This window comes from Simochromis diagramma, unplaced genomic scaffold (assembly GCF_900408965.1).
Source record: "Simochromis diagramma unplaced genomic scaffold, fSimDia1.1 OVJJ01000304.1, whole genome shotgun sequence".
Taxonomy (NCBI): Eukaryota; Metazoa; Chordata; class Actinopteri; order Cichliformes; family Cichlidae; genus Simochromis; species Simochromis diagramma.
Genome location: NW_024387030.1, coordinates 7229880 through 7255536, shown reverse-complemented (window position 1 = coordinate 7255536; position 25657 = coordinate 7229880). Strand labels below are relative to the sequence as shown.

At 37.2% G+C, this 25657-nt stretch overlaps 1 protein-coding gene, 1 long non-coding RNA gene and 2 gene segments (V, D, J or C); all 4 read right to left on the bottom strand.

Annotated features, from left to right (window-relative positions):
- LOC120739721 lies at nt 1-890 on the bottom strand. The gene is made up of 2 exons (XR_005697273.1): nt 425-890; nt 1-332 (listed from the first exon to the last, which is right to left on the bottom strand). It is a non-coding gene; the product is annotated as an uncharacterized LOC120739721 (long non-coding RNA).
- An 8549-nt stretch (nt 891-9439) lies between these two features.
- On the bottom strand, nt 9440-10954 carry LOC120739702. The segment is given in 2 exon segments: nt 9440-10639; nt 10732-10954. Coding segments are annotated over 2 exon segments (375 nt in total).
- A 1969-nt stretch (nt 10955-12923) lies between these two features.
- On the bottom strand, nt 12924-14304 carry LOC120739708. The segment is given in 2 exon segments: nt 12924-13761; nt 13933-14304. Coding segments are annotated over 2 exon segments (357 nt in total).
- A 3781-nt stretch (nt 14305-18085) lies between these two features.
- Nucleotides 18086-25010, bottom strand: LOC120740277 (microtubule-associated protein RP/EB family member 3-like). 2 transcript variants are annotated; one of them, XM_040042521.1, is made up of 7 exons: nt 24879-25010; nt 22707-22829; nt 22452-22597; nt 22121-22313; nt 20503-20645; nt 20241-20393; nt 18086-19482 (listed from the first exon to the last, which is right to left on the bottom strand). In XM_040042521.1, the coding sequence occupies exons 2-7, from the start codon at nt 22825-22827 to the stop codon at nt 19414-19416; spliced, it is 825 nt and encodes a 274-aa protein (XP_039898455.1). In that variant the 5' UTR covers nt 22828-22829; nt 24879-25010; the 3' UTR covers nt 18086-19413. The 2 variants fall into 2 exon arrangements, with proteins under 2 accessions (XP_039898455.1, XP_039898456.1); XM_040042522.1 differs by having other exon boundaries at nt 22157-22313.
- Between the last annotated feature and the right edge of the window lie 647 nt (nt 25011-25657).

Genomic DNA, 25657 nt, shown 5'->3' with positions numbered 1-25657 from the left:
TCACTGTGTGAACACATCAGCACTGTTTATTTCATGTAAACTCTGACAGTAGTAAACTGCTGCATCTTCAGCCTGAACTCCACTGATAGTCATAGAGAAGTCAGAGCTGCTTCCACTGCCACTAAATCGAGTTGGTGTTCCTGAATGTCTTATGCTCACATGTCGAATTAGGAGCTTTGTAATTTGCCCAGATTTCTGTTGATACCAGAACATACACTGGCCGTAACTACAGCCACCAACAGCTGGGCTGGTCCTACAGGTCAGAGTGACAGTGTTTCCAGGAGTAGATGTCAGTACTGGAGATTGAGTCACAGTCACCTGACCGCTGCATCCTGCAGACAGAAACAAATCATTCATTTATCAGCAGAAATCAATGAGAGAAAAAGCAGCACATCATGTTTGAAATGTTGCTGAGTGAATGAACCTGTAAAACAGCAGCAGGTCAGCGTCCAGATGAGGATGGTGATGAGAGTCATGGTGGTTGTGCTTTCTGCTGTGTTGACTAACAGATGTGAGTCCTGCAGTGTTGAACTCACAGGACTATAAACCTTCTCAGTTCTCTGGAGGATCAGCTGATGATGCAAAGCCTCCTCTCTATGGAAATCATTTCTCTGCTCTCAACACACTGAAGGCAAGAAGGGACGCAAAGTCAGAAGAAAAATTGTTTGGATTAATACTATTATACATAAAACTTTAATGATACCACTGACGTCTTATGGAATAGAGTAAAATATACAGAAAAATAATTCAGCATTTTTAATATCTGGATCAAAACAGCACTTTGGTTAGTAAGCTTACTTCACACTATTGGTAACAGACATTACGCCTCTATTGCTGTCCAAAGTATATCGCCAAAATCTCATAATTCATGTTTTAGAAACATTTTAGTTTCTGTGTTTTTCTTTTTTCTTTTTGCTGATATAGCTTTGTTTCATTTGACAATCTTTTGTCTTTCAATTGGTAATAGTCCAAATAAAATTATGAAAATGACTAAAAATCATCAACAAATGTAAGTTATATTATTATATATTAACAATATTTCATGCCTGTGAAGCTTTTTATATTTTGATGAAGCTACATGTCTCCTCTGTTGCGATATTTCTGCAGACGTTTGACTCTATTAATCTAAATGCAGAATTCATCAGCTATTCATATTATATTGTGCTTTAAAACCATGCTGTAAGAAAGAGAAAACAAGTCTATATCACAAAATAAAATCGCAGCTTGTGAAAAATCACTTTTGTGTTATTGTTTTTCCATTACTTTGCATAGAAATACTTGATCAAACCTCCATATTTCTCTTAGATATTTATAAATTTACATTTATACATTTATGTATGTAAATATAAAAATACAGAAATATTTCTTTATACATATTAATTTCTATCGGGGCACCTAACAGACCTGCACATGATGTTTTGTTCATTGAGATATATTTAAGTATTTCTTTTAATAAACAAAGCTGTGTATTTCTTCAGTTTTGTTTAGATTCTTTGTGTTTTTGCTTTTGTGGTGTCGAGTTGATCAGTTATTGCAGTCTGTCACTCTGCACCTGCAGCCTTCAGCCAGACTGAAGGAGGTTTTTGTACAGCTCTAAATCACTGTGTGAACACTCCACTACCATGGTAGCCCAGACAGTAATAATCTCCAGCATCTTCAGCCTGAAACCCACTGATGGTTAAAGTGTACTGAGAATCAGATCTGCTGCCACTGAATCGAGACGGAGTTCCTGAGAAGAGACTTGATGCTTTGTATATAAGTAGTTTGGGTGTCTCTCCAGGTTTCTGAAGGTACCAGCTGAGATCAGCACCAATATTTGAACTTCCTTTGGCGCTGATGGTCACAGTCCCACCAAGACTGACAGACTTGACTTCATCAGTCTGAGTCAGAAAATTATTGGCAAATGACTCTGAAATGAAAGGAAAAACATTTTAAAATGTATTTTTATTCACCAAAAACTTCAGAATGAATGTACTCATAAAACAAGCTGAGTAAATTTCACCAAACAACATTCTCCTGAAATATTATTATTAGTTTTTTTTAATCTCTCACCCTGACTCAGAAAGCCTAACAAAAGAACCAACATTGGAAACACCATCCTGACTCAGTTTTCAGTGGAAGTGCATGAGAGCATGTGTGACAGCAGAACTTAAACTGTGAGGAGCACTGATGCATGAAAGTGTGCAAAACACACTGTAGGAGGAAACCACCCACCTCTCCCAATGAAACAGAAAACACAGAGGTCATGTGAGGAGAGGCTCATTCAACCTTTTCATTATATTTGTCTCATTAACAGCTGCATGGTTCCCCTACTGTCATACATCTGACACTAAAGACACTGATTGATTTTGATTATTCTGACAAACTGAACTTTATTTTGAAAAAAAGAAATATATGAATAGTGGTTTAAAGGAATGAATAACAAGCTGGTCTAACATTACTCAATTCTCTAAATAGTTTAGTCCTGTACAGCTCTCTAAAACCCTGAGAAATGGGGTTTATGCTCCATAGTAAAAGCCATAACTCAGGTATTTGATATTTTGAACCATGTACAGATGAACTGTATCGTTTCTGAAATAAATAAATAAATAAAAAACTTGACTTGTCCTCTAATTTCCTCCACGCAGCTATTTTTTTCTCAGACTGTATTGCCGTTACTTTTATGACCCCAAATTTTACTGAGAAAGAATGAGTAACATATTTTAATATTTTATATTTTTTTGTAACACACTCTTCAGTTTCAGATGCATTTTGAATTCCTGAAAATAACTGCATTATTATTGCATTAACATGATGATGTTGGCATGTTGCTTAAACCTCACAGAGCTGTTTGATTTTAAACTCATCTAGATAATAATTATTGAAGCTCAAAAAGACCAAATCCTCAGACTGTGAGGTAAAACTTGTTTTTCTTTAACATACTAACTACTAATCTAGCAGGTTGTATATGTTACTGCATGTTTAATTTTAAAGTCAGGTCTCTGTCTATGGCAGGGTCCCCAATCTCAGTCCACGAGGGCCGGTGTCCTGCAGGTTTAAGATATGTCCTTGATCTATCACAGCTTAAATGGATAAATTTCCTCCTCAACATGTCTTGAAGTTCTCCAGAGGCCTGGTAATGAACTAATCATGTGATTCAGGTGTGTTGACCCAGGGTGAGATCTAAAACCTGCAGGGACACCAGCCCTCGTGGACTGGGATTGGGGACCCCTGGTTAATCTAATCCCCCCCAAAAAAATCAGTATTCTGGAGTGCTGTCTCTAATCTCCTCCAAGAGATCATCGCTGCAGCACATCAATCCCTAACCAGTTTAATTTGATATTAGTTTTTACTGTACCAATGTCCTTGTTCTCACACATAGGTTTCAACACAGTAGTAATCTAGATCTTCAGCCTGAACTCCACTGATTGTTAGTGTTAATTCAAGTATGGATCTGATTCTGCTGAAACAACAAAGATCTAATAAACAGACACTAACTTATTTTGTCAGTACTGAGTTGAGGTAATTACAGATTTCTGTGCTGGCTGTACAGCTCAGAGAGATGGGCTTATACACTTATAGACAGCTGTCCACCCAGCAAAATATTAAAAATTGTCATTTTACACAAGGACAAACATTTCTATATGATACTGAAACTATAGAAAACTATTTTGCATTCAGGGTGCACGACAGATATTCAAATTAATGCATGGGTCAGTGAGCACACACCTGCACCTATGAAGTCTGGGTGGAAATTGTACATTGCTGCTGTACAAATAGTGCCCTCTTATGTCAAAATAAGAGAACACACATGAAATTGACTCTTATACATGGATCCAAAAAGCAGACTGCACATCCATGCAGGGCACTTTTTTTTTCCTTCTGATCAATTTTAATTTAAAAAAAAATAATTTCTGTTTGAACATGTTTTGTATGACTGTGTCTTGCTTGTTATTTTGTGCCTTTTGCATTTGATGTATTTCTTTATAGTGTGTTTGTATAATTCGGCTTGTTTGGTTATTTGCATTTCCTTATATAGTTTTATGCCATTTTGCAATTTTTGTATAAATGTGGACTTTTTGTGGTTATTTTATACTTTGTATGTTATGTCATGTTTTCATTGTGGGGGTTTTTTCCTTGTTCACACTTCTGTTTACTGTCTTTGCACTGACTTACTGTGAACACCTTTCTTTTGTGTTCAGTTCTTCACCTAGGAGGTCAAAACCTTTTTTCCACATTTTGTATGTTACAGTCTCTTTGTGAGGAAGGGTACAGAAAAATTTCTGCAGCATTGAACATCTCAAAGAGCACAGTGGCCTCCATTCTCCCAAATATTGAAGAACTGAAACCACCATGAGTCTTTCAGACATCAGGGTAGAAGGGCCTTAGACGTGAAGCTGGCCAATAACACGATGATAGTGATTCCCCAGAAAAATGCACCTGAAGGAATCTCAGACTATGAGAAACTAAATTCTCTGGTCTGATGAAATAAAGAACGCTTTAACCTGAATCCCAGACATCATGCGTGGAGGAAATTTGGCACAACTCACCAGCTGACCAATGCCGTTCCTACAGCCAACTTTTGTTTTTCTTTTCAGAAAATGTGTGCAGAACATGACTTTGTGTCAGCTTTGTCTTCACTGAACTGTTTTTCTTCCTCTTCAGCAGCTGCAGTCAGTTCCTGCTGTAACAGCTCAGTTGTCTCTGCAGTCTGACTGGGGGAGAAATGTTTTCTTTTCCCAACTACGACCATTTGCACTTGGATGAGTGACGAAACATTTCTCCCACAAAAAGTTACGTCCAGATCAAGAGAATCAACTTTTTGGACATTTGCAAAACATTTTATAAAATTTTGAAAAGATATTTGATCAAGTCCAGTGATTGTTGTTGATCATTTTCATTATTTATGAAACAAAGTTGATCTCACAGTCTGCCAGATAACTTCCCTAGAAACTCATTCAGTTTTACAAATATCTAATTTTATGTAGAAATGTGGATATTTTTAAATTTCTCTTAAATGTTAATTCATATCTTTTTAGTATTTTCCAATTAAGATATTTCAGGTTATTTTCAAGCCTTAATTGTCAAACAAAGTGTTTGTGGATTTATTTCTTTATTGTTTTTATTTTGAAAATGACTTTTTTCAAATAATGATTTATGGATTTCTACTAAAAAAAAATTTAAGTGTCAGTAACCACAGAACAGCTTTGAGTTCATGGATGATTGATTGTGCTTGTAGTTTACTACAAGTCCCCAACAAATATGTAAACATCAGTTTCTGTCATTACACTTAAAAAACGTGCTCATGAACTTTTGCTCATATTTAATGATAAATATAAAGGTTGAATCATTATAAACACAGTTGTATACTTCTTTAGTTTTAGTTTTATTCATTGTGTTTGTGGTTGATGATTCTTGTGTTAGTGGATCAGTTATTCTCATCACAGTCCAGCACGCTGCACCTGCAGCCTTTAACCAGACTGAAGGAGGTTCTTGTACTGCTATAAATCACTGTTTAAACATCCGACTACAACGACAGCCCAAATAGTAACAATCTCCAACATCTTCAGACTGAAACCCACTGATGGTTAAAGACTGAGAACCAGATCTACTGCCACTGAATCGAGAAAAGGTTCCTGAGAAGAGATTTAATTTTCAGTATATAAGAAATTCGGTTCAAAGGTGATGCTTTTCTTTAGTGGTTATACCTGCTGTTAATCAGTTAGTTTAGATTTTAAAATTTGACACTGTAGATTATCTATTTTAATGCTAAATTACACATATTCTTGCTGTCCATTCATTTTATATGCTTTTTTGAAGAAAAAAAAATCAGGAAGAAAAATGTTTATTGTTGTTGTTTTTTTTAGTGAGATGTCAATTTGCAGTTATTTAGTTATTTTTGTCTAAACAGACACGAAGGTCATTCGTGGAATAAGAGTCTTGACAGTTAAAGACAAATTTGGGCCTATTTTGGAAAAACTGCAGCATTTCCAGGATGGGATTGTAACCTCACCTGGACACACAGTACCAACCAAAACATTTACTGCAGTAAAGCCTTTGACTCCAAAACCTCCAACAGTTCCCATACCGCAAAAACGAGGACCTCGGCTTGGGACGCTGCTGCGCCGTGCAAAAGTCGTCCCTATAGACAGTAAGTGGTTTTCCTCAGTAACTGTAGAAGATGCTGAATAATCAAACTTTAAATTAAGAGATTATTTAAAAAGATTTTAATGAACAATTAATCACTGCATCATGTACAATGCTTCGAATTAGAAGAAATTACAGTTTCTTTTTACTAACCTTGTTGATTATCAGACAAGAAAGCAGACAGTCAGTGCAGTCAGAATAATCCAATAGACGGCAGGGTCAAACTCCCGCCTCTAGCTACACCTGTAGAGAGCCTGTCCCACAGCTTTAGTCTGCTGTCTTCAGACGACTGGTAAGAAACGTAGTAAGGAGACATTAAATACTGCACAGAAACAGTGCTGCATAATGTGGCTGTGTTATTTGTGGTGTTCCTGAAGTCGTGTTCAATGTTGTGTTGTGTAAATACAGGATTAAGAAAAGACAGGGGTTGCAAACTATTCAGTCTCTGGCAAAGCACCACTCGGACATCCTGAAGACTAAACTGCATGAAGTGTGTCTGGTCCTCATTGAGGAGGTATTGCACACTTTATGTTTCTTATATGTGTTTCATGCAGCTAGTTTCCCTTCAAGTGCATACTACAGCCTCAACTGATGATTTTCACTCACATTTTAGGTGAAAAACCAACGCTCAGCAATAGCCTGTGAGGCCATACATACCATCGATGAGCTCTACATTCAGCTCCAGAAAACAATGGACCCAGAAGTTGAAGCAACAGGCCGAGCTCTATTGCTGAAGCTTGCACAGACCAACAACAACTTTCTTCATCAGGAGGTCAATCTGGCGCTTGATGCCATGGTGGAAAATTGCAGCCATGGACGGATTCTGAGCGCTCTGTTTAACACAGGACTGACGTAAGAGGAGAGAAGAAGCTGTAGTGATTTTATTAGAAGACATGAAAGAGAGATCATGTTCACTGAGTTGTGTGTCTAATATTGTCCTTGCTCAGCTGAGGAATAGCACGGCTCAACACCTGCACCAGCTGGCTGACAAACTTGGAGCAGCCGTCATCCTGAATGCAGGAAGCTTCACTGAAAGGTTTCTAATTGCTGCCTCTAGAATGGCAGGGGATGCTGCACCTGAAGCCAGGTGGGTACTTTTAAATGGGTTTGAAGTGCATCAATGTTTTATTTTCTGTGAGTTTACACAATTAATCAAAATTAATGACAACTGTAATCTTCCACAGGTACCATGGGCGAGCAATCATCAAGAAACTGACCCTTCACAAGGACTTTATGAATTTGTGGATGAAGATTGTCCCTGAAAAAGACAGGCGTCCTGTGGAGAAGAGCCTGAAAAAGACAGGCGTCCTGTGGAGAAGAGCCTGAAAAAGGCTAATAATTACAGGCAGCAGGTCAGCATCCAGACTAGGCTCTCCTCTCCAGCAGGGCCTGGGATCCCCAGATGTGACAATGCAAGTCCTGACGAGTACAGAGGAGAAGAGCGGCTGCTACAGTAGCAGCAGCACTCTGAGGCTAAGCTGGGAAAGTGATTGGAGGTTCAACCATCATGACCACAGACAGTCCCAGTCGCTCTGCAGGAGTAAACTTCTCCATCTTCAGGACTACAAACTATTTCTCTGAAGGACAATATTATTTAGATTTACATTAATTATTATTACATCATTCTTATTATTACATCATTTGTATTATTTCATTATTATTATCACATTTTTAAGATCCTGAATGAACAATGAATGAATAAATCCCTTTTTTTTTTCATCTGAATTAAAATGGCACTTTGGTTGGCACATATACAGTTTCTGTTTTTCTGTCAACAAATATTAATACATTCTTAGTTCTCTTGTTTTCATTTTTAACCCATGATTTTGCATTTTTATCAGGATTCAAAGTCATTTTTATAACATAAAGAAATATTAAATAAATATTAAGAATTAGTATAGAAACATTTTGAAAAGAAATGAAAATGATTGGGTAGTAACCTCTTTTTTTTTCAACACAGAGATTGTAAAATGTTAGCTTTATTCGAGAAAAAAAAGTGGTTAGATGCTTGTTCAGAGTCCTGCAGGTGTTTGTGCAGCCACTTAATGACTTTGAATCACTGTGGTGGACTTTTTGTGGAGGAACCAAACTCATCAGTGGTTATATGTACACAAATCTATCAAGAATATAACTGCAGCAACAAGACATTTAGTCTCAAGTATCAGAACTTTTATAAATCTATATTAATAGATGATGTCTAGCAAAACTTAACACCAAAATAAATCAACAGTTCACTGCATTCACTTTAACATTGTGTTACATTCATGTTATTTAAAACATCTTTTCAGACAAATATGGTTTTATTCAGCTCACAAAAGAAAATTGATGAACATTAATAAGGCTCATAAGTAGAACTGTGAGGTCACTTTTCATTTCCCTTCAATTCCTTTGTATAAAGTGCAGGTTTTGCAACTTTAGAAAAATAGTTGCATATTTGGAAAACATTTTTTTACCTGGTTTGTTGAATTTATTCATGAACAAAAACTTACATAAGTTACATAAATATTTAAATTCAAGTAAATGCTGCATCTAAAATCCATGACTTGATTTAATTTCTTTCATTCATTGTGTTTCTGCTTGATGACTCTGGTTGTCTTTAGTGGACCAATTATTCTCATCAGTCTCTTCATTAACAATCTGCACCTGCAGCCTTCAGTCAAAGTGAACGATGTGTTTTGTAAAGCTATAAATTACTGTGTGAACACTCCACCATCATGCCAACACAGACAGTAATAATCTGCAGCAACTCAGAAAACCCAACATGACAGAGTTATTGGAAAAATCATCCTGATGAGGTTTTCTGTGTGAGTCCATTAGAAAATCTTAAAATCTGAGGAGTAGTAAGACATAAAAATAATTATTTATTTATTCATCTAATTTTATTATCGTTCATTTTATCTATTAGACTTAGAAAGGATGCTGGAATAACATAAAAATAATTAAACATATGTAGCCTCAGGATCCTTTAACCTACCACATGAATTTTTCCTTTCGTACATTAGGTTGACAGTAATGATAGTCAGTCATGTGATTTTTGTGAAAACCACAACTTGTCAAAAACTTCTCCTGCTGGCTTCCAGCAACATGAACAACTATCTTAATATTAATGAACTATTAATGAAACTTGCTGTGGTTATGGGCAAATGTTTGACTTGTTTCCTGTTTTTACTCTAAACTGACACAACAGGCTCCTCATGTGTCTCTGCTCTCTCCTCCTCCAAGCAGCTCTCTGTGACTCAGCAATGCTGCATTTTAAAGATGAGCATAAATAGATTAGAGACATTTTATACCTTCAAATCCACTCTTCTACAAAAGCACTTAAGTAACAGAAAAAAACATGAGAAAAATGCAAATGAAATTTGAAAGTTTTGGAGAGAGGTGGACAAACCTCACATCAATTTTCAGTGTTTATTCTAAGCTGAACTAACAAAGTCCTCATTTGTCTCTGCTCTCACCTCCAGCAGGGCTCTTTGCTCCCCCAGTGATGATAAACCGTCAAGACAGGAGTTGAGTGTGAGATAAGCAACCTGCTACTCTTAGCAATATGAGTTGTAAGGTTGGAACAAACAGCACTGCTGTACAGAGTTGGCAACATCAACTTAGAGGGTGATATGTAACTTAGCTGGTGGGTATGGATGTTGTTAAATGGTAATAGTATGATTATTACTGCAAATACAGCTTTTAATGATGAATAAGATTATCTTTGGTCTTTCAGATATAAATGTGTTGAAATAAAAAAAATCCCAACTGTAGATTCATTATTTTGACAATGATCAAGAGAAAATCAGTGTTTTTTATTCATTATACAGGTAGCAACATACAATGATAAAAATCTTAAAACAGATTGTTTTTTATCATTACCAATTAGCTTAATACGAATATAAATATAAACATTTATGCTTCATCTGTTTATACAAACAGCAAAACTCTTCATGTGAATGTAATGTAATTATTCAAGTAATGTAATGTTAACAGAAAATGACTTGATCACAGAAGATGTTTTTAAAATTCTTATTTCGAAATGCCTCAATAGACATGACGTGTTTAAATTAATTGCTTTATTTAGTGCTTGGTGAGGTTACTGCTCTGTGTTCACTGGTCTGTGTCAGAGTCTCTCCTACTTCAGCAGCTGCAGTCACAGCTCAGAGTCTCTGCAGTCTGACTAAAGGAGGTTTTTGTATGACTACAAATCATTGTGTGAACACTGGCCCGCTATGCACACTCTTACAGTAGTAAACTGCTGCATCTTCAGCCTGAACTCCACTAATGGTCATAGAGAAGTCAGATCTGCTTCCACTGCCACTAAATCGAGATGGTGTTCCTGAATGTCTTATGTCTACATGTCGAATTAGGAGCTTTGGAGTTTGTCCAGATTTCTGTTGATACCAGAACATACACTGACCAGCACCACAGCCACCAACAGCTGGGTTGGTCCTACAGGTCAGGGTGACAGTAGATCCAGGAGTAAATGTCACTACTGGAGGTTGAGTCACAGTCACCTGACCGCTGCATCCTGCAGACAGAAACAAATCATTCATTTATCAGCAGAAATCAATGAGAGAAAAAGCAGCACATCATGTTGGAAATGTTGCTGAGTGAATGAACCTGTAAAACAGCAGCAGGTCAGCGTCCAGATGAGGATGGTGATGAGAGTCATGGTGGTTGCGCTTTCTGCTGTGTTGACTGACAGATGTGAGTCCTGCAGTGTTGAAGTCACAGGACTATAAACCTTCTCAGTTCTCTGGAGGATCAGCTGATGATGCAAAGCCTCCTCTCTATGGAAATGATTTCTCTGCTCTCAACACACTGAAGGAAATTTATATATCTTATTTTTGTTTATTGAACATTTTGAATGTGTTCTACTTTCTTTCCTACCTGAAATATTTTTACCATATTATGTATTGTCATCTAGATATTAATTATGCTGTGAAAGAGTATCCTCCACACGCATATGCGAATCTAATGTATTCATGTGTAGTCTTCATTTAATTTTAATTATTAGGATTCTGCATCAGTGTTTCCAGTTCATTCAATTAAGTTTTTTAATAGGTTATTAATATGTTATTATATAGAAAAAGGCTGCTTTGCATTTTGCATGCTTATTACACAGAAACTACCACAGGTAATTGAGTGGTAATAGCTTAGAAAACAAATCATTCATTTATCAACAAAAATAAATGAGGGAAAAAGCAGCACATCATGCTTGAAATGTTGCTTGGCTTCATCAGTCTGAGTCAAAAAGTTATTGGCAAATGAGCCTGAAATGAAGAAAAAAATAAAAACTCACTAACAAAAGAAACACCTTTTTTGACCTCAAATTTTACTGGGAAAGAATGAGTAACATATTTTAATATTTTATATTTTTTTATAACACACTCTGCAGTTTCAGATGCATTTTGAGTTCCTGAAAATAACTGCATTATTATTGCTTTAACATGATGATGCTGGCATTTTTGCTCAGACCTCACAGAGCTTTTTGATTTTAAACTCATTAGATAATAATTATTGAAGCTCAAGAAGACCAGATCCTCAGTCTGTGAGGTAAAACTTGTTTTGTTTTAACATACTAACTACTAATCTAGCAGGTTGTATATGTTACTGCATGTTTACTTATAAAGTCAAGTTTCTGTCTATGGTATGAAACTAATCTAATCCAAAGGAAAAAATCTGTATTCTGGAGTTTATTTTACCTTTTGCTTTGGAACTATAGATTCTAAGAACAATGTTTGTTTCTGCAGAAGGAAACTGTTTGCATAACTGAAGTGTGAAGCTGAAAAAAGGAGCGCAAATGTCAATTTCACTACTCGTTAGTGAGTATCAGGGAGTTTCTATGGAACAGTGTTGTCTCTAATCTCCTCCGAGAGATCATCGCTGCAACACATCAGTCCCTAGTTTAATTTGATATTAGTATAACTAAAGTGCTTGTTCTCACACATATGTTTCAACACAGCAGTAATTTAGATCTTCATAAGTTCAGAGTTGAGGTAATTACAGATTTCTGTGCTGGCTGTACAGCTCAGAGAGACGGCCTTATAGACTTAAAGACAGCTGTCCACCCAGCAAAATATTAAAAACTGTCATTTTACAGAAGGGAAAAAAAATTTCTGTATCATACTGAAACTATAGAAAACTATTTTGCATCCAGGGTGTGCGACAGATATTCAAATTAATGCATGGGTCAGTGAGCACACACCTGCACCAATGGAGTCTGGGTGGATATTGTACATTGCTGCTGTACAAATAGTGCCCTCTTATGTCAAAATAAGAGAATACATATAAAATTGACTCTGATACACAGATCCAAAAAGCAGACTGGACATCGATGAAAAAACACATTTTCTTTGTCTCCTTCTGGCCAATTGTAATTTTCTTTAATTCATTTCTGTTAAGGTTTTTATACATGTTTTGTCTGTCTGTGTCTCAGTTGCCATTTTGTGACTTTTGCATTCAATGTATTTCTTTATAGAGTGTTTTTATACTTTGGCTTATTTGGTTATTAATTTGCTTATTTGCATTTCCTTATATTGTTTTATGCCATTTTGCTATGTTTCCCATTGACAGGAAACACAATCAAGATCAATTTCAAATAAAAGTAAATATATGTTTTATATTAAATGTTTAACTGAAAAATACATGTATTGTAAATACATGTATAATGTACGGGTACCTTGTTTGTGTGATATGTGAAGTTATTTTTTTACATTTGCATTATATTGTAAATGTGGAACACTTTGTGACTTAGTCTATGTCTTAAATGTGAGAACTCTATTTTAAAAACTGTTAGAACATCTTATTATTATGTTACCTTATTGTGTGCAGTGCATTGGAAGTAATACAAAATGTAGAGAAGAAAATACAATGTACTACAGATTTTTAAGACTGTAGTGCCACTTCAATGAAGATTCTTTCAGTAACTGACCACCAATCTATCACACAGTCATGGTTATAACCCGTTATTTATTGTTTCAGTAACATAACATGTTTTAGTTTTGTCTATTCTGTATTATTGTAGGGCCCTTTCCTTACAATATAAAGCTCTCTGAGGCAACTGTTGTGATTTAGCTGTGATTTAGTGTATTTTGTAACAGTAAATAATATGTTTCTATTCTATTAGTTGATCAGTTCAAGAGGAAAACTACATTTACTGTTTTTTAGCAGAGTTAAATCAGCATGTTTAAGCTTTTAGTTTCTTCAGTTGTATTTATGTTCTTGTGTTTGTGCTCTTTTTGTGTTCACTGGGCCAGTAACTTTCATCACAGCCTCTGCACCAGCTATCTGCACCTGCAGCCTTCAGTCTTGCTGAAGGAGGTTTTTGTACAGCTATATATCACTGTGTGAATGCTCCACCATGGGCACCCAGACAATAATAATCTCCAGCATCTTCAGCCTGAACACCACTGATGGTTAAAGTGTACTGAGAATCAGATCTGCTGCCACTGAATCGTGACGGAGTTCCTGAGGAGCGAGTTGATGCTCTGTATATAAGGAGTTTGGGAGGCTGTCCAGGTTTCTGAAGGTACCAACTGAGATCAGCACCAATATTTGAACTCCCTGTGGCGCTGATGGTCACGGTCCCACCAAGACTGACAGACTTGGCTTCATCAGTCTGAGTCAGAAAGTTATTGGCAAATGACTCTGAAATGAAGAAATAAAACAAAGACTTTAACAGCATCTTTTAACTTTCAAATAGTAAACATCAGTAAGGCATTTTAAACTCTCAAACTCAATGTACACAGAAAGAGCAGATAACATGTCACCAAACATAAAATTTGTTTTATATGTCAGAAATGTTTTCAAAACTCTCACCCTGACTCAGAAAGCCTAACAAAAGAACCACCAACATTGGAAACACCATCCTGACTCAGTTTTCAGTGGAAGTGAATGAGAGCATGTGTGACAGCAGAACTTAAACTGTGAGGAGCAGTGATGCATGAAAGTGTGCAAAACACACTGTAGGAGGAAACCACCCACCTCTCCCAATGAAACAGAAAACACAGAGGTCATGTGAGGAGAGGCTCATTCAACCTTTCCATTATATTTGTCTCATTAACAGGGCCCATATTAGTTGGTCGCCAGATACTGGTTGGCTCATTTTGCTCATTCTGACAAACCAAATCTATATTTAAATGCAAATACATGAACATCAATTAAAAGGAAGGTATATTAAACTGATGTAATATTATCTTTTTTCTATGTGCTGAAAGATGTTCAGTTCTACACAACTCATGATAGCATAAATCTATGAAAACCCAACAGGTTTGAGCTGATTTCTTTACAGGTACCTGTGCTGACTGTACAGCTCGGAGAGACGGTATCGCCTTGTTTTATAGACGTTGATAATTGTGTGTCAGAATCAGAGCTAGGTTAGCTGTCAGTCCGGTAAAATATTTTAAAAAATATATTTTTTAAGATTTTTTTTTATCATCGCATAATAAAAACTTTTTTTCAAAAATGTTTTTTTCTGGGATGATAATATGGAATATATAGCAAATATTCAAATTACAGCATGGGTCAGTGAACACACCTGCACCTGGAGAGTCTGCATGGGAAATTATAACCCTCTGTTTGTATGAAAACAAATAGTGCCCTCTTGTGTCATAAAAAGAGAATACACATAAAATTAAATCCACCAAATTGATACAAAAAGCAAACTGGACTCTGAAAGAGACACAAAATTACAGGAGTGGCTTAAAAAAAATATGCCCTGCCTCTTTCTAGTGATCTATATTAAAAATAATAATAATTGCTATAATGATCTTTGTCGAGAGTTTGTGTTTCTTTGCAATTTTGCATCTACATACATTATTTTACAGTATTTTGCATTGCTTAACATGACAATTTCCTTTTGGTGTTTTTTTTCCACACCTCATATTTGTTTGTAGTGTTTTGTAGTCATTTTTTCCTGTTTTATACCTCTTTTTATTGCGTCCTTTTATGGTCATTTTTCACCTCCGAGTAGCCAAAAAATGTCACTTTGTTTGAAGTGTGACAGTCACTTAACATAACAGTTTATCCATGCATCTCATTAATTGAGATCCAAATCTCTGAGGCCATACTTTAATTATAATTTACATCATGTCTAAATTTTATTCAGTGCCAGAAATTATTCTTTTCAGTCTCACATATTTCTAACTGGAGCAGGTGTTCTGGTTAAAAAACACATAATGATGTATATTACTGTGTCCTAAGGATTTGTGTCAACTTGTTGAGTAAATACATCAACAAGTTTCAGTGTTTGCAGTGATTGTTCTAAGTTTCTGGAAATTGAAACAGTCTCATCTGTTACTCCAGCCACCTAAAACAAATTCCATAATACTATGTGTCTAAGGGTTATCATTATATTGTGATTTTTGAGTGCAGATTGCATAGTTCAGGAAACGAAAGATGAATTTTAAAAAAAGAATCTGAAAAAAAAAACAAAAATCCTCTTTTGTTGTGTTCATTTTACCAATAAAACAATCATATGCATAGTAAGAGCTGTTCAAAATACCGAACATTACACAAAATACAAAATATACAAAAGAAACCTGCTACACCTCCAACTACCACCAGAGGGCTGAAACGCAGAACTTCAGAACATTTTTCTTCCAATTAACAAAATGAAAACGTTTCATTCACAAAAAAAGACTACAAGCAAAAGACCTGAATATTCCTAGAATTAATCTATGCACAAGATTAATAAGGAAGCTCAAGATTCACTCATCTTTCATCGTTACTGGGTGTCAGGCTTCTCTATTCCTTGCAACACTTTCACTTTTCCCTTGCTGTCTAACTTAACTCTGTATTCATCACTCTGCTCCAGTCATTTTCTTGTCCCCCTTCTGCAAACCAGTCAGCCTCTGTGTGATGATCTTTAAATCGCACTGCTTTTCTGTCATTCAGCCTTTGAGACTCTCATTGTTACTTCCTGCCTCTTCCCCATCCCTACCTCATTCTGGCCAGATCGAGCTCCTCACCCTTATCTCCACCTGCTTCATCTCCACCACCAGCGTCTAGACTCCAGGGGTCCTGTTCTACTTCCTGTTCTACATAGCACTATGGGGGCGTAATTGCTAAATAGCTGTATTTCAATAAATCATGTTCAGTTCCTTCAAAATGATGTCTCCTTATTGAGGTGCATGTGATAATAAAGCACAGTGAGATAAATTTCACTAGTGATGTCTCAGTTTTACCTTAGTTAGCCATGAGTGTGACAACCATTATGCCAAGCAGAAGGACCCTAAGCAGTATAAACTGATATCTCAATATAAAGACACAGAATCTGTAGTCAAAGGCAAGATTTCTGATATCAGTATTTTTTTGGTTTCCATCTGTATTATGACATCTACTCACAAATCACATGATTTGAGCAAGCCTTTACCCTCTAATGGCAAAAATATCCTATTTGATACACAGGTTTTTTAGGGTTTTCGAGATCGCTACGTCATCAGAGTGATCCCCCCCCCCCCCCAAAAAAAAAAAAAAAAAAAACTAAACTAAACAAATTGCACAATATATCTTCAAGCAATGACCAAATGTAGCAACACTTGTTGGAAAATACATATTTATTTACTTATTTTGTCAGAAGATTCAATAACCACTCCATTTTCAAAATTAAATAAGCAAATTAGAATTTTCTGGTCATTGTTTCGTGGTTCAGGCTTTACAGGGTTAACTTTATCATTTTATAGCAGAATTCCTCAGAAGTTAGTTCTGCAGACTTCCAGGATCCTGAAATTATCTCATCTAAATGAAAGGAATGATAAATATTAAAATAATCACTGAAATGCCATCTGCTGTGAAAAGTGCATATTTTCATGATCATATCTCCTTGTACCTTGTACCAGCTAGAACACAATGTGGCAGATTTCTTTCCTGCCATTAAAAGAATGTATAGTGTCACTGGACCATATTTACTAATAGTTGTTTAAACACAAATAATGCGTATATAAATGTTCCATCTGCCAATCTGTGATTTACAGTATCAATATTTTCATACCTGAATTTGTTTGTACTTCAGTTCATTAGTGGTCTTGGTAGTGCCCATTTTGAGTCCCTATATCTTTCTGAAACATTCACTAATGTTCACTGGTTTTTATATGATACATTGAATTCTATTAAATGTAAATGTATTGTCATGCACTGTAGCTTCATGACTCCAAGATTATAAGCATTAGAATTAATGACTGAACTTTTATTTTAGGGGTAAAAGTATCAATGGGAAGGTGGTCAATTTTTACCATTTTAATGTTGCAAAAATAATCTTATGAACATTAACTGTTATTAACACACATTTGATCTTATGACTTAATACACTTGAGGAAAAAAATATTAGATTTAAAAAAAAAAAGAAGACTGGAAATATGGCAAATGTCATATTAGAAAAAATATTGACATTTTGGATAATTCTATTAACTGGCAAAAGGATGAGGCACATGATCAATAGTGGGTCATGACCTTTTAAGTGACAACTCCCACTAGGGTGTAAATACCTGGGGCTCTCCACCATTTGGTTTTAGAACTGAAGAAGCTTCTTTGATGAGAGGAAACTCATCTTCAACAAACTTACAGAAGTCCAGTGACTTTCTTTCCAAACTCCCAAGACATGAAATTGCACTGATTTTTTTTATTTCAGGATCATTCTGTGAATTAAACCTTTCTGAAGCACGGAGATTTCAAGATCCTAGCAACACCCTTGCTTTATAGTTATACAACCAATTCACAGTTTGTGGTATAATTATCTCTGACACGTATACTGTGATTTCCCTGGGCTGTATTTCAGGTCATGAAAGGTGACCAATTTTATTCACTTCATCAGTCATCTTTAACGGCTTGGCTGATTAGTTTCTAATTTCAGGTAAAGTCTAAAAAAACGTATAGTTTGCAAGGTTTAATTTAGCTACGTTAACACATTTTAACTTTCCTAATACAATCCCAGTCATTCACCACAATGCATCACCCCAAATACACCAAAAACAACTTGTTTCACAACTGTTTATTTATTCAAAACTCAAAAGATGAGTGTTCTGTAGATGTTTATATGGTCGATGAATGCGAGTTCCAGAGTAGATAACAGCCAGTTTGCAAAGTAAAAATAGCTAGGGAAGGACAAGGAGAGTTCCTTGTTTGATGACCAGTCAACTGGTCTTAGATCTCTAAATAATGACTTTCTCTGAGACACCTCTAAAACCCTGGGCAACCCTTTACAGCAAATTTAAAGTAAAAACACAGCATGATTAGCAGTAGAACATGTGAAAATGTCTCTGTTTTTAATTCAGTGTCAGGCTTCTTCATATTGTAGAGTTAAACCTTTAGATCTGCTACACTCGATAACCAAGTTGCCAGAATCCTGGTGCCTTTCCACCTTTACATTTTACACCTAAATAGACTGCGGTATGTCAGCCTAAAAAGATACAATGGCAATTAACCAGGATCGTGCGACATCCAAGAGAATCTGCACACAAAATACACATACAAAATATCACTCATTCACAGTCGATGTGTAACATTCTCATGCTCAGATATGTTGCTGATCAATAATGAATAATTGCAGAGCACTTATCATAAGTCTTGAGTCATTACACCAAAGAATTTCCTTCAGCATTTCTACATGCCATGGACCCACCGTCACAGAAACCAAAAGCTTGACTGAAGCACAAACCAATATGAGTAACACACATGGCCTCAGCTTTCAGTTCATGTACAGTAGGTCTGCACCAATTTTGCTACAGAAAGTTAAATGAAATATAAATAATAAAGTGTTAATAAAAAGTCAGTTTTGTTACAGTTTTAGTAGCTCAAGGAGTGTCCTGATTGCACATGGGAGCAGTGTTGTTCTGTGCTCTAACAGTAGTATTAACAACGCACCAAAGGCAAATAAGTTACTCCATAAAGAGCAAAGACGTTGTTCCTTCGGTAATCAAAATGTCGGTAATATTTACAGACTTAAACTCAACTGTTCGCCATAACAACCTCCATGCCAGCCAGCTCTCGGCTCTATTTTCTGCATTACTCATGCTGAAATAACTGGGATGTGTAATACATTACTGTTATTGTTACTTTGTAAATGGAGGCAGGGAGGAGCAGCAAATGATGATACGGAGATGTTGTGAAGAGTGTGTAGATGGCCAGAGGATGGAGGGGGAGGTTACCAACAGATATGCACATGAGAAAGAAAGGAAAACACAGACAGAAAGCTGGGATGATGGTGAGTATTTACAGAAAGCGTGCAAACAGGAGAAAAAAAATGAGGGGAAAAAGAAGAGGGGAAGAAAGATGGAGATGCTTGAGGGGAGGGACACGATGGGTTCAGTATTCATCCTGGTCCAGGTGAGCTTGCTCATCGAGGTCTTCATCATCTGGAGGTGCAAAGCCTTCCTAAGATACAGAAAAATATGTATATATATATTATCATATCACCATATTAGAGCACTTTGCTCTTGCACTGCAGGCTTACTTGTTGTTCCTAGAGTATTTAAAGTAGAATGGAAGGTGAGCCTTCAGTTTTCAGGCCCCTCTTCTATGGAAGCAGCTTCTAGTTTGGATTCGGGAGACACACACTATTGCAACTTTTAAGATTAGGCTTAAAACTTTCCTTTCTATAATTAGGGCTGGATCAGGTGACCCTGAATCCTCCCTTAGTTATGCTGCAATAGGCGTAGGCTGCTGGGGGATTCCCATGACCCTGTATTGTGTTCTCTGTACCTGTTCCATTTTTGCACTGATCATCACCTGCATTCATGTATATATCAATCTGCTTAGCACTTTTTATTTTTATTTAAATGTTTCTCTTATCATATGTCTCGCACAAAGTACCTAATTTCCTAATGTTGTAAATCTGTTCAACATTTGGTAATAAAACCCTTTCTGATTCTGATTCTAATTCTAAATTGGTCATGGGGGATCATATGATTGTTGGGTTTTTCTCTGTATGTATTTAAAAAAGTGCCTTGAGACAGCTGATGTTGTGATTTGCGTTGTATAAATTGAATTGTATTGAATTGAATTGAATTGAAAGCAAGGAGGGAAGAAAACCTGATAATATTTTATCAGGTCTTCTGCTCTCCTTGCTTTTAACTGTCAACAGTGGAGAGAGTATGGCAATCTGTTATATATCTGTTATAATGGCTAGATACCTCTGTTGCGTAGAGAATGTCAATTATCCTGCTGAGAATGGGGTTGTTTTCACTCTCGTGCTCCTGGCAGATCAACTCGATATCCCGTAGTTTGCTGAAGTAGAAGTCTCTTTCCTTCTCAAGGCCATCTACAGTCAACTTCAACTCCATCAACTTAGAAAAACAGAAAAAGGTGCTCAAGCTGGTAGTCAAAAACTAGTCTGGAGGATGAAATCAGAACAAAAGAGCCACACGGCCTTCTGTCCTTCCCGTTCAACTCTACCTGTTGATTTAGCTCCATGATTTCAGCATCACTGCCCCCATTTCTTGACAAAGTCGGATTCTTCCTCAAGGCTGGAGTGTTATGTTGGACCCGCTGCGGTGTTGGCATGTTTTTGGGAACTGTTGGGGATGTCCTCTGTGGTCCTGGAGTGGTTAGAGATGGTGGGAGTGGTTCAGCATTTCATTTAAGACAGATTTATTGCACTTATTTTGGCTTGTTAGCAGTTGTGGCGATGGATATAGCACATTATAGAGCGCTGATGCAATCATCTTGTAGAAGAATTTTATGCCTTTGACATGTAAAAGGTTTCAAATTGTTTTACAACTAAACTGATAGAAATGACACATATTTAGAGTGCTGAGGTTAAATAGCCAAATTATCGATTTATTTATATAAATGACCAAAGGTTGTTTTAATTTGACTCAAGATCTTAAAAATGAAAAGACCTGTTGCCTACTAAACCTCTATAAGTGCTTAAGCAAAGGTGTTTCAGATAAACTCAAAGACAAAACATGCGAACACATTATCCACAGGCTGTATATAAAAGATGGAAGCGGCTTCCAGGTCTTAAAAGTAACGCTAATCAAGTAGTGCAAAACTTATTTTTATTTTTCATTGTTTTTTGTTTTTACTGGCCAAGATGGGGTGGCTTTCCTGGTTGCAAATAGTTTTTGGGACTGTGCACAAGTCAGTGAAAAAATGCCCTTAATTCTCACAATGTATTGGTTGCTTCGATATATTACAAATGATATTCATGTTATAAATTATGGGCCTAGTAACGGTAAAATAATTGCTATTCTTCAGGGTGCAACAGGCTAAGGAGCTGGCTGTTCAGTTTTTCTACTACGCACATTTTTAAGCCTGTTTTCCAAGTTGCTCAAACTGTTCATTATTAGCACCTGGCTAACCAAGATGGCTAACTAGTGCAAAAACCGGACGCTCATGTTCAAATAAGGTAAATGCCAGACTTGAGGCTTCGAAACAGCAGCCCACAATGCAATGAGTGACATCCATCTTTTATATACAGTCTATGGTATTTTCAGTTTTAAAAATAAGTGCAATCATTCTTCCCATTTATAACACACTGCTTGCTAGTGACAAAGTCACAAAGCAGGCTTATGACATACTACAGCTTAAATTAGATTGTTTGCCATGATCTTCAAGCAAAAAGCTTTCACAGAGACAGGGCGAGGCTGTTCAGGCTGACACCACTCTCGTTAGTAGAAAGGGAAGAATTTGTTGTTATCAAACCAGCTTTAATAGAGACAAAGCTGCAACAGTGTTGCATCAGTCGCTCGATGCAGGACACTGGGGAAATAACTATATTTGCTATTTCTGCAGGTGTTTGGGCATTATTGATCATGATCGATCAGAACAAATGTGGATTTTCTGCCAAACTAACGCTGCATCCCACTAGGCACTGTGACGATTACTAGAATATTACCAATGACTCACTTGTACCTAAAGTGTCATGGTTTTGCGAATGCTGGGCAGTGAGATGGATCAAAGAAGTCATTCTGTGAATCGTGCTGCTCACACCACTTGCTTGCAGGGAGCGCTTTTGAGCCATCCAAAGCTCAGCAAGACCGTGCAGCAAAGGCAAAATGTTTGGCTTTACCTTGGTTTCTCTTTGGTTTGTGGATAAAGTGATCACCTGGATTGGGGGGAGGGGCCACGTCCTGCCCCTGTCTGGCTAGTAAAGGGTCATACTCCTTGCCGTCATAGTTGGCGTCGAAGAACTTCTTGAACCACTGCACAAATTCAAAGTTGTCCTGGAATTTCCCTTTTACAAGCTTTTCTACAGGAATTATCTGGACAATGAAAACAGGAAATAGTTGAAAAGCTCCACTTGATACACACACGTATAACAGTATGAAAGGTAAAACAATCAATTATCTCAGGTATCATGAATGAAATAAATAATAAAACCATAATAAAGTGATTCTGACTTTGTCGACACTCATCCGTTTAAAAGCTGCCTGAAGAACTTTGAAGTTGTGTATAAATTCATGCTCCAGCTTGGCTTGAAATTTGACCTTCTTCAGAAGAATGCACCCCGGAAACAACATGTCCATGAACTGGCAATACGCCGCTCCTTGAAAACATAAAGACACAACAAATCGATCTCGTTATTTCGGTCAAGAGTTGCCCCAAAATTACCTCAGCAGCTTATTTCAGGGGGAAAAAATAACCTCAGGCCTCACCTGAACAGAGCTGTTCAATCTTGGTGTAAGTGAGATGCAAAGAGTCGTTGACCCACGCCAGCATGTCATGTCGGCTGAGGTTGTCAATGGACACAGATGTTGCGTACACATTCACTGCCATCCCTGAGTCGAAAAGAGAGAAACAACCACTCAGCTACATTTTCCTGTTAGCAAGACTTGAAAACCTTAAATGGAAGTTGAAGGAAGAATATTGGTCAATGATTAATCTCTCTGATTGGTCAGTGCAAGGTATGAGTATAAAAATGTAGGGATTGTCTTTATAGTATAATCTAGGCAAAGTAACCATTCTGCATGCTCCTTAACCAAGCTACCAACTACTGTACATAACATTTACCAAGCTTCTTATATTGGATTTGAAAGACTGAAACAGGACTTATTTAGGCCTTAAATAATGATTATTATTGCAATTAATTACTTGCTAAAAACAATGTGCCTATTTCTCATGCAAACACTGCAAAACATATAAACCTACTATACATGATTATTATGCCATTATCTACTACACCACTATGGCTTTTTATCACTAACAATTAACAATCATTATTAATTAGTTTTTAAACTGTGGCTTTCTTCCATGTGTTCCTTTTCCCTCTGCTCTTTTATCTTTCCCCTCACCCCCAAGCAGCTACAACTGCTCCTCCCTAATCCTAGTCCTGCCAGAGGCTTCTTCCTGTTAAAAGGGAGTTTTTCCTTCCCACTGTCACCAAGCACTTGCTCATAGAGTGTCAACTGATTGTTGGAGTTTTCTCTCTAATATTATAAGGTCTTTAACTTACAATATCAAAGCACCCGAGGGTTGCTGTGATTTGGCGCTATATAAACAATGTTTATCTCGGTTAAACATAAAGAGATAGCAACACATTCAAGAAGCTGGAATTAGGAAATGTTAAACTGACTTCTGACTTCATTAACTTGTGAATCTACATCACTGCACTACTTTCACTGAATCCATTTTTTTTTTTTTTACTGTACTGACCTGGATTTCTTCGTTGGGCCATGTTAATATTAAACCCTATAATCTATACAGGCAGATTCCAAAACTGCACTGCAGTTTCTTCAATTTTTAGGAATTATTTTTTCACCCCCTGTCTGACTGTAAATCCTGGGGCTGGGCCACAGTCTGTTGCAGCTGTAAAGCCCACTGAGAATGGGGGTATCAAGCTTTTAGGGAGGAAATTTGACTTTCAGACATAAACTGAGTCCCTGAAGCATCTTTATTCTCAGTTCTAATCTAAAAATGTGTTTCAAGCATAATCCTCCCTGATTATACAGAGAAAAAAAATCCGGAGTATTTGTCAGCAGCTTTACACATCTGGCATCTCCAGCCTTCTCTGTGCTCACTTTGCTTGCCTGTTAATGCGGTGTCATGTCCAAATGATCTTGTAACACCTCAGACCTTTCCTGCACCAATATGCATATTAACACGGGCAACGTGGCGACTTTAAAATGATGCTTTTTAAGGTCACACGCCGCTCTGTCTGCACCTGACAGCCAAAGACTAATGAAACCACGTCTGTCAGTTTTTAGTTTGATGCTGAATCGTGCTGTGATTTCTGATGATAACACTTCTATTGTGAATGCACCTTCAGCAACGCATTCTCCCACGGGCCACTGGCTATACTGAAATTGCATGGCTGTAGCGTCTAACCCCACGAGCAACTACTAGCCAGGATGAGGAAAAAATCACAATGTTTCAGCTACATGAGCAGCAAAGGACCACGCAGTGGGCGTACATTTATTAAATAAGGGCACGAAGGGAAGTCTATCTATTCTCCAAAAATCTATCGGGCCTTGGAAAAAGCTCCCATAATGACTGCAGCAAAAAATAAATAAATAAAATCCTGAGCGCAAACCGCTGAAGTCAAGCAAGAGCAAATGGGCGGGGGTCTGACATTTCAACCCGAGCTGAGAACAATAAATGTGCTCGTTTGCTGGGTGCTCTTGGTTAAAAAAGCCGCAACGCTGGGTGCTGCTCTCATAGCGGCCCCCTCTACAGGCCTCCCCGAATACCTCAGGACTGTCAGCACACGGGAAATATCCTCGCTGCATGGGAATAAAGCACAGCTCCCCGTTAAACCCCTTTACGCGCAGAAAAAGGAGAGATTTAAGAGGCGGGGTGGGTCGGCAGGGCGTAAATGCGGCGATACTCACTGTATTCAGGAGCGTCTGTGTTGTTATCACGCTGGCAGTATTCCTTATGTCAATGCCCGTTGCTGTCGTCGTTGTCAGACCCTGCGCGGTGCAGTGCTTGGTAACGGGCCGCCCTGTCTGGGGCTGCAACAATTCAGCCTCTACTGCGCGTGCGCCCGACTCCATGCTGTTAAAGGTTCATTATAAATAGGACTTTGGCCTGTTCCAGCTAAGAGACACATGATGTGTCTGGTTGGATCTTAGGCCTGCGAGTGACTAAGGTTTTTGTGGAGTCAGGCTTCACATGTTGCTGTTTTATCTGCTGCTGGATAAGATATGTGAACGAAGGACAAAGTGGAGTGATCATTTTTTACAAAAGAACTGTTTTAGAATTTCTACGGGTTGATTTAATGTGCAAACTGCTGTTAATACTGCTGGGTCCAGTATTTTAGTTGTGATCTGTATCTATTATATCTACAGTATAAATTTAATTTAGTTTGACAGTTTCCAATCAAGTGGTCAGACCCTTTTTGAAAAAGAAGAAAAGCACTCTTATATGTTTTGTCTATTTATATATGCCATCTGTTTTCAGTTATTTACATTTGCCCTATTAAGTGAAAATTGTTATTGGTGAAATGTGACGAAGGAGCCTAACAAGCCAAAAGAGTTACTAGCAATGGCAAATGTCTGCGAAATATAGAGAAGTATGAAAAATGTAATGTAAAAGCATAAAACTGGATAAAATTGTAATTTTCCTGTGAAAGAATGTGCAGTATATCGAGTAGCCAGGAATCAGACAC